Source organism: Castanea sativa, chromosome 11, assembly GCF_040712315.1.
Source record: "Castanea sativa cultivar Marrone di Chiusa Pesio chromosome 11, ASM4071231v1".
In the NCBI taxonomy this organism is placed as follows: Eukaryota; Viridiplantae; Streptophyta; class Magnoliopsida; order Fagales; family Fagaceae; genus Castanea; species Castanea sativa.
The window spans coordinates 47,160,605-47,170,011 of NC_134023.1; the positions used below are offsets into that span (position 1 = coordinate 47,160,605).

General features: G+C 34.3%; 2 protein-coding genes across 3 annotated transcripts; both read right to left on the reverse strand.

The window, feature by feature from the left end:
- Positions 1 to 246: 246 nt before the first annotated feature.
- LOC142618057 (F-box/kelch-repeat protein At3g23880-like) lies at positions 247 to 1,859 on the reverse strand. The gene has a single exon (XM_075791028.1). It carries the CDS (start codon positions 1,839 to 1,841, stop codon positions 657 to 659), a length of 1,185 nt encoding a protein of 394 aa, XP_075647143.1. The 5' UTR covers positions 1,842 to 1,859; the 3' UTR covers positions 247 to 656.
- Positions 1,860 to 3,787: 1,928 nt separating this feature from the next.
- Positions 3,788 to 8,445, reverse strand: LOC142614511 (protein-S-isoprenylcysteine O-methyltransferase A-like). 2 transcript variants are annotated; one of them, XM_075787037.1, is made up of 3 exons: positions 7,948 to 8,445; positions 4,878 to 4,962; positions 3,788 to 4,747 (listed from the first exon to the last, which is right to left on the reverse strand). In XM_075787037.1, the coding sequence occupies exons 2-3, from the start codon at positions 4,957 to 4,959 to the stop codon at positions 4,161 to 4,163; spliced, it is 669 nt and encodes a 222-aa protein (XP_075643152.1). In that variant the 5' UTR covers positions 4,960 to 4,962; positions 7,948 to 8,445; the 3' UTR covers positions 3,788 to 4,160. The 2 variants fall into 2 exon arrangements, with proteins under 2 accessions (XP_075643152.1, XP_075643153.1); XM_075787038.1 differs by lacking the exon at positions 4,878 to 4,962 and having other exon boundaries at positions 3,788 to 4,877; positions 7,948 to 8,443.
- Positions 8,446 to 9,407: the final 962 nt, after the last annotated feature.

Below are 9,407 nucleotides of genomic sequence, written 5' to 3' on the forward strand. Positions count from 1 at the left end.
AGAACCGCTCTTTGGTATACCGAATGATTTGATGAAGAAAGGAAAGCACTTTATATTGATTCGAAATCCCGTTGATATTTTGGTAAGATGCTTGTGTAATTTATTTTTTGGCCTCACAATCTGCATATGAAATAAGTAAATAGTTCCTTTCATTATAGAATTAATGACCTTGCTCATAAAATTTATGACTAGTAGTCCAGTACTCTTATCACTAAAAACCTGTTATTAAAAGACAGTTAAGCAAACACATGACGGGGAATTCCCCCTCAAAACAGAGTAAGAGACTTCCCAGACACAACATAAATCCCTATTACAAACATGGTTGTTGACAAAAGTCTCTCTAGCAAAATCATGGTTTTGACTCTTGACTTCCCATTTGATAGAATGCACAATACCTTCTTCAAAGCTAATCAGACCTCCATGAATGCTCTATTTCTTGGCAATAAAAGATGGCAAACTGCAGAACCTCAAGCTAATCTGCAGATAACAGCAATCGAACTTGATTATCTCCGGTATTTGATATCCACTTCCACAAGCATTAAGGCATGTCATAAATCATGGACAAAATCCAACCCTCTAAATCATACCAATACTTCAAAGGAAACAACATGATTATGGTCTCAATACTTCTGTTAGAGCTTGCATATAACAAGGTTCTATGAAATCTTCTTATCCGGATTGTCATCAAGCAACACAAGGCTTTCCACAAAAGTAGTAGCTTTAGTTGGAAAATGTGGAACAATAAGCTCCTTCTCATTTAAAGTTACAGGGTCAATTATAACAACAACAAAATCAATTCCCCTCTGTAATTCTGCATCGGATTTAGTCTTGGCATTCTTTCGAACTATAACTTCACCATGCCTCGTGCAACCAATTATGAATTCAAAATCTCCCAACCGCAAAGTAAAAAGTTTATTCCATGATTCACATACACCATACTCCCCCATCACCCAAATGCCGTAGCGTATTCCGGAGGCATAACAAAATTCTGATGAAATGAAGGCCAGATTTTCCTTGATCACCGCTAGAATTTGTGGGTGTATTTTCCCACCATAAGGGATTGCTATCTCTCCAAATTTCTCATTGTTGACGTCAAATGACAAAATCTTTCTGCTTCTACTTCCGAAATCCTCTTTAATCCATGCCACCCAATGTAAAGCCCCACTAACAAATGTATCAGATGAACAAGATGTTGGATATATTAATCTTAATAAGTTCAATGGGATTCCAACCCTTCTCCATTCATCCGAACTTAACGTGTAAACCTCGGCCTGAAGCTCAGCATGTCTTTCGATGTAGGGTTCAGACGTAGAATATATCTTTATGACCTTGTAGTCATTGGTTTCAGACTGATAAGCAAATCCAGCGGAAACCCATTGGTATTTGCTTAAGCAAGGCAAACTCTTGAACTTTCTAATGCTGGGGTTCCACAAATACGTGGGGTTCCATGCAGAATCAGCGAGACACAATACGCCATTGCATGAACCTACTATATTGCATGAACCTTCTCTAGAGAAATCTGAGGAAATTCTGTACTCAGAAATCTTGTTAAACTTAGGATCACAAGCAACCATACAAACTGGGTTAGAAAGAGAAGAAGATGAAGAAGAAGAAGAATACGTGGCTTCCTTTGTGATAACATTAGGCATGTGTATGAGATAACCATGATCAGAAACGTTGTTGTTGTTGTTGTTACTAAGGTGGGTGGAGATGAAAGCAGAGCTGGTGATTGTGGAGTCCCATAACTTGCAGACACATCTGAACCTTACTATTGATTTGATCGGTAGCTTTGGCAAGATGGTGATGATGATGTCGTATGGGACGTGTTTCCTTTGCGACATGTTTCGGCGGAGGAGATAGAGCACAGAAGAGAGTTAGGTCACGTCTGTACTCTTTCTTTTTTCTTTTTATAGTCGAAATTTCATTTTCTTTTTTATTTTTATTTTTTTTTTTAATAATTTTGTTTATTTTTTTTTTTTTTTTCTTGAAACTCTTTAAAATTAGGGGTGACACTGACACTGGTGGGGCAAGAGGATTATGGATGTTGTACTTTCGTCGAAGTAAGGCACATTAGCTTTGGTACCGATTGAAAACATTTTACTAATTAAATAGAAAGGGCAACTGTGAAAGTATTAAGAGAGAAGGAAAATTTGTGTATCATCTATATTTGAAAAAAAAAATTGTTTTTTTTACCTCTTTTCTATGAAAAAAAAAAAGAGAGTTTTTTTTAACCTCATTTAACAAAATTTTACAATATTTTTATAACAAATGATGTGTTTTTTTTTTTTTTTGATAGTTACAGTTGTGCTTGAACTTTGGACATTTCCATTGAAATGTAGATGATTCTAATTAAGCTATCAGGCTCTTAGCAAAATAAACGAAGTCTCAAATCTCAATTCATCATGAGTCCAAAAAAATAAAATAAACTAAGATTACGCGTAGACTCACCACAAATCAAAATAATATTGTTGTGAGATTTGGTGAGGATATGGTTGGCTCAATATATTTCGGGGCTAATGCGAAAACTAATAATTTGGAGCATTTTTATATTTAAATAATAATAATAATAATAATAATAATATTATTATTATTATTATTATTATTATTATTATTATTATTAATTAAACATCTATTTCCCTGCATGTAATTTTTTTTTTCTAGATCAAGTTTTTGATGTGATAAATTTATTTTTCTATATATTTTTTCAATTGGAGCAGAGGCGGAGCCAGGGGTGTAGGGGGGGCAGTTGGCCCCCTGGCCCACCCAAAAAATACCCTAATACTTATTAAATACCACTACCTACTTTTTGTTTTTGGGTTTATAAAATGTCATTTTGTTTCTTTGGCCTTAAAACAGAGCACAACTTCTAAACAAACCACTAAACCACTAAGGAACCTCAAGTCCTCCATTAGCATGCCTTGCATTGAATTTTTTAGTCTGCCTCTACTATATTATAATTTGAACCTTTTTATGAGTATTAACTAAAATAATAGAAATTCACATATATTACACTCAATATTTATCTAACTGATAATAGTTTGATTCATAACATGAGTTTTGGAATTAAAAAATTAAAAAATAGATCATTCATGTAAGAAATATCTCAATAGATAAATACAATATTATGAATAAGTTTTTTCTGTAGAGTTTTTTTTATATATAATTACATTAAATATCACTTAGTATTTAAATGAATAACTTTTAATTTTTCAAAATGGTCTCAAATATTATATATTCACATAATGTGTATAATTGCATATAGTATATATAAATTCCCTCCCCAACTCAAATCCGGGCTCAGCCACTGAGTTGGAGTATATGCGACCCTTTTTCTTTCGTTTTTTTGACTGAAAAGGTAGAGTATATGTGACCTTTTGAAAGAGGTTCGTCTTTTAAACGTCATGGGCAATAGGATTTTCTGTGTCGCGCGTAACTCTTCTGCTTTGGATCTTTGGGCCTGTTTCTTTTGATTTTGTCATAAATTCATAATGGCAACAATGCTTTACAATTTCGACTGTGTACGAGCGTAAATGGAAAGGTGAATATTGGCCCTGCATAAAATGAAGATATTTTAGAATAGCATCAATTGGATTTCATTGCATTATTCAAATCGATCAGTGCTTTTTCTTCCTTTTTTTTTTTTAATTTTTTTTTTTATAACTTTTAAGGAGGTGGTGTTGCAATAGCAATTGGCTAAACAATATGAGTGGTCCACCCCAAAGTATTTGGAACAATAAGAGGGATACAACCCCGCTTTATAGTCATTCTAAAATGTATTAGAAACTTGTTAGTCAATCAAAAGTTCACTAATTTATAACTGTATGATATATTATTCATACTTAGAGGCATGTTTGATGGGAACAAAATAAAAAAATTCAATATTCCTAACTCCTAATTCCTGAAGACAAGCCTTGTGTCTTTCTCCCAACATGAACAATAACTACAAGAATCTAGCTTCAGAATTACTACCAAGCATAAAGCTGCAATAAAGGAAGTAAATAACTTGGTCACTCTTGCAAACCATTGATCAGTTCAGCTTCAAGGAAATTTCGAGTGCTTCCATAAAACAAGAAGCTAGATGCAACCCAGATCACAGAATCTATAGATCCTCACTTTCTAAATGGCACCCTGGCAAACCCAGCCCACAGAACATCAGATCCTCACTTTACAAATGGCACCCCGGAAGGAACACCTCGGGCATATTCGTCATAACTTGAACCAAAAAACTGCCTCAAGAAATACTCTTCATATGGAATCCGTTGCGCAAAGAAGCGCCAAACAACAATTGTAAATCCAATCATCGATATGGGATTACAAAGCATTATCTGAGTACCAACCGACCAAATGAAGAAACCACAATATGCAGGATGTCGGATAAATCTATAGATTCCATGAGTAATCAATCTGTGATTCTCCTCACGATTGGTCCTAATAAGATGTGTGAATGAATAACCAGCTGTAATAATTGCTGCTTTCCTTATTATTTCGCCAACTATAACCATTACAAGGCCCAAGTTACTAATCCACCAGTATTCCTTCATCCCAGGAAATAACACAATTTCAATTAAGTACTCCAGCAAAGAAAAGAACATTGCTGCAAGATAACTTGGGCTAATCAGAAGAGACTTAAGATTAACATTTGATTTCCCATGAACGGCGAGTGCTAAAATGTATTCAGAACTGTGAAAGAAAATTATCGCGAGGAACATCTGAGATAACTGTCTGTAAGCCGTGTAACTGAAGATTTCTGTCATTTTTGGTAAATAAATGAAGTCAATTTTTGTCTCAGATGCAATGTAGTGAGAACTATAGCATATAGCTCTCTCAATAAAGGACTAGGATGAATAAACAGGAACTTTTTGGAGTAAGCTTCAGACCTGAAAAAGATGCAGAGCAATACAACGTTAATATGGAAATCTGAACCTCCCAATCACCCCAAAGATTCTTCAAGAATGACATCTCCTGCCAAAAAGAACAATGATCATAACTAGAATTTAGAGACCTGTGTAAAAACTATAAGGACACTTCCAACGCCACTAAAAAAGAAACACGGTATCTGCAAGTAAGCAGAATACTTTCAGGTAAATTGAATAGAGGTAGCTTACTTGTTAAGGCATCAAGTGGTATTAGGGGTCTCACATATAACTACTGAAAAAAAAGAAGAAGAAGAAGAAGAAGAAGAAGAAGAAGAGAGAACGGGATAGAATTGATATGAACCAATGGAGGAATTTCTCATAACCTCAGCAAAACCAAGAGAAATCCTAGATTGTTTGAGTAAGAATAATGCAGAAAAAACTTCAGAAATACTACAGGTTAAGGATTTGAAATAAATGAGACATTTGTGTAAAAGTTAGAGTTGAAAAATGGGAATAGTGGACATCAAGGAACCTAAAAGCAAATATTTTAGCTATCTTGGATCATCTATCAGAATGTTTCTCAGTGAAGAGTAAAGTGAAGACATACTAGAAGGCTGTTCCAGAAAAATCCCTGCCTAATAAAAAAAAAATTTTGTAATCAACCATAGTTCATGGCACAATAGGATGGATCAGAAACAAGTCCATATTATTGACACAGAAACAAAATTTAGAAACTGAAAAAGTAAAAACAGAAATAGATAGACATGAATAACAAAGGCTAGAAAAACAAGACAAGTTACTAACAAAGCAGTAGAATGGAGTAATGAAGAAGAATAACAACCTAATTGAGAAGAGCTACTTCAATCACTGAAATGAGACTAGCACCAAATAATATTCTAAGAGGATAAAGAGAGACTAGCATGATTAAAGAGTGGGTGTGAATTGTTAATTCATGATTCCCTACTTGAAAATATTGTTCCTTACAAAGCAACACTAGATGTATGACTGCTCTTACTAAGTAATGGGTTAATGATTACATGTACACAATTAGAAGTTCATGTCTTTACTATCCATGTAAAACCTGTCCTAAATCAGATCAAGGAGAAACCATTCCTACATAGGAAAAAACTAATAAATGCATGATTTAATTCAAGTGTTCATGTTTTCCATATGGCACATCCATTAACTACAAATATCACTAGTGAGAAGGCTAAAAAATTGAACTGTGTTCACTATAAATTTGGGGAAACATAAATCGAACTGGTCATTCAGCCACTAAATATAATCTTAAAGGACCTTCATTAAATTTAAATGCCCATTGAAAGAATACAAAAGACATCATGGAACCCAAAGCATGGGTAGCAATATTGGGAGGAAAAGGCCCAGATTCCAACCAAGAGAACCTCCTCATTGCACTACAAGAAATTCTGGTTTGAATAAAAAAAAAAAAAAAAAAAAGATCTATACAAATATTGACTCCATAAATAGCTCCAGTCAGTTTGGATTAGATTCATTCCACTCCCCATCACCACTCTCTGTGAGAAAATGGAACATCATGAACATAGAGTCAAATTTTTATATTCCACAACTGCCACAAAAAAGCTATGCTAAGGTCCATTTCAAACCCAGCTAACAAACCTTCAAATTGCCAAGGCAATATTAAAAGTCGCCATTAAGAAACTACCCCATAGATGGGGGGGGGGGGGGGAAGTGCTTTTTCCTAATTGGACTTGCTGGTGAAGATGTAGGGAGTTTCTTTTATTTGTCACCGAATCTGTGACAAAAAAGGAATTATTAAAATATATCATTCGCAGTCATCCATTGATTTTTTTTTTTTTTAATTTCTTGAAAGCTGAACCCTATCTATAGTGTAGAATCAGACCTTCAGGATGACTATTGTTCTACGGTATCCATTATCCAATCAATTATTCCCACAAACAAATTGAAACTCGAAACTCAAGATGCATAATTTTCAGCCCTTCTGTTTGGCTCTTGACTCTTTCTCTATTCTCCTTAGGAAATCCTTTTCTTCTTTTCTCTTTTTGGTCCTGTCCAAACAGTTTTGGAGCCTTTCAATTTGTACTACTCATAGTCCTAGATCGTCTTGGCACCTCAAACACCATAGCATGAGCTATGAGCAGCTCCGAAAAATAAGACCTACTTAAAAAAAAATTTCCCCGTAATCTGATCATATGAGAAATCAGGTCCCTACAGATTCAAAACAGGCTCAGGAACCAGAATTGATCCTCTGTTCACCTCCACAGAAGTGAGAAAGCAAGTAGCAACCTAAAAAAGCCCTCCCCTTCCATAACATAGAAATTATCTCCTCATCTTTATTCTAATACAGGGTAGCATTTTCAAGTACCCTTAGTAATCTTGTCATCACTGTATCATACTGCCACAATATATCAATACATCATATTATTCATATCCCAAAAAACATGAAACAATGAACTTAGAAACTATAAGCCCAGTGACACAAATTTTCACAACTACTAAAGTGACATTTTGTAATTGATGACATGCCTTGTAAAAGTGATGACAGTGGTGAAACCATTTGAAAGTGTGATGCTGCACAATTCACAAGTCACAACTTGACACCTTAGCGAGTTGTGAAAAAAAAATTATGAAAAATGTTCTGTACCTAGCATTTTAGAAACCCAAACAACAGAAAACCTCAACAGACCTTTCCAATCCCATTTATTTTTTTCCTAACAGGGAAAAATAGTATGAGAATAGAACCAACTTCTATGAGTAACCCATGTCATTGAAAATACAGGAAAAATAAAAATAGAACATAATTTGATTATTCTCTTCAAACAGCACAAATCACAATGCACAAATCACAACCCAGAATCCTACCAAATGAACCAAACCACATAACAAATAATGTACTCATAAACATAAAAATAAGGAATTCACTTTCTGTGGTTTCTCAGCACCCCAAAAAAAATATTATCATACCCAACATTTTCTCATTTCTCTTTGCAATAGCACACTAAATAAATCTTGACCCAACAATCTAATCAAACACATCAAATCTCAAACTTTATATAGAATCCATAATATGAAGATTTGAGTGAGAGATTACCTTGAGTATTGATAGTTCACTTTACTTAGACTTCACAGTCCCAGACACTTTTTTTCTGTTTCAGCTTCCTCACTCGAAGGCGGTCGTCAAAAGTTGAGCTTGGTCGGCTTTTCTTACAACCTTGTCAGCTTTGCAATTTGGTCATGTTCCAATAGGGGGCTAGAGCTAGACTATGCTTGAGGTTATATACATATTTATTTTGGGTTTTTATAGTAGAAACTAGAAAAAAAACAACCACCTATTTGATTTTGGGGGTACTTGCACTTTGTACTCCAAAACTATAAACAGGTTGATCTCTCTGTCTTCGTCCGTGAAGGGTGGTGGTTTTGACAGGAAAAGAAGAGGTGGGTTTGAACGGCGGAGTGGCGGAGATGCGGTGGAGGAGGAGCGGCGGAGACTGGGTGGGCCGGCGGTGGAGACTGTGGAGGGTTTAGGGAGTGAGAACAGCTAGGATCGGTGGAGAGAGAGAGAGAGAGAACAGAATAGAATATGGACCATTTGGGTGGGGTTAATGGTGGGTTGGAGACCATTGGGCTCTGAATTGCTTTGGACCCTTTTTTTTTTTTTTTTTTTTATCTAGATACAAATTCAATAGAATTTTAATTTATGGACCATTGGGCCTGTTTTTTTTAATCTAGATACAAATTCAATAGAATTTTAATTTGTATCTAGGTTGAAGTGTTATTTTTTCTCCCTCCTCTATCCATATTTTTTTCATTAAAAAAAAAAGTTGAAGTGTTAAGTATGGAATGTTTGTGGTGATTTGTTAAGTATGTAATGTTTAGGTAAACATTCTATGCTCTTTTAAGAAGGAAAACATTTTCTATTCTACTTAGCTTATTTTTCATTGACCAAAGAAAATATCTTCCATCTATTTGCATTTTTTCATCGTACCAAACATTAGAAATGTGGAAAATGTTTTCTGTCAAAAAAAAAAAAAAGTGAAAATGAGATTTGTATAATACATACAATTTTATGGGGTGTAAGTGCCATCCCACACATCAGAAAATACAAAAATGTTTTATGTGAAACAAAGTGTAAATGAGATTTTGTGAAATGCATAGAATTTTTAGGGGGTACAAGTATTTTTTTTTTGGGGGGAAAAATTAGATTCATTCAACAAAACTAAGGAACATGAGATGTCTCAAGCAATACTTATTAAAATACATTTTATTGAGGTCAATCCTCATATAAAATAGTTACGTTCATAGGCGGATTGTCATACAAAATAAAATTCAAGACTGTGATTACTTGAACTTGGATTAATTTTACAAATATTTTTTCTATATATAATAAAAAAGGAATTACATGAACTTGGATTAAAATTTTTTCTCTTAATAAAAAAGAAAAATACTATTTTTACAACATTTTTACAACAAATCCTAAGTAATACGTTATTATGGATAGGCAAGTAAGTTGATTAGTTCTCATCCCAACTAAATGGTATGTACATCGGTTAG

What these genes read in the sequence shown, in the direction of transcription:
- LOC142618057 (XM_075791028.1), bottom strand. Translation starts at nt 1,841, where the DNA reads ATGTCGCAAAGGAAACACGTCCCATACGACATCATCATCACCATCTTG.
- LOC142614511 (XM_075787037.1), bottom strand. Translation starts at nt 4,959, where the DNA reads ATGTCATTCTTGAAGAATCTTTGGGGTGATTGGGAGGTTCAGATTTCC. An exon ending in TTGCTCTGCATCTTTTTCAG is followed by an intron (nt 4,748 to 4,877) that starts GTCTGAAGCTTA and finishes CAAAAATGACAG; the next exon opens with AAATCTTCAGTTACACGGCT.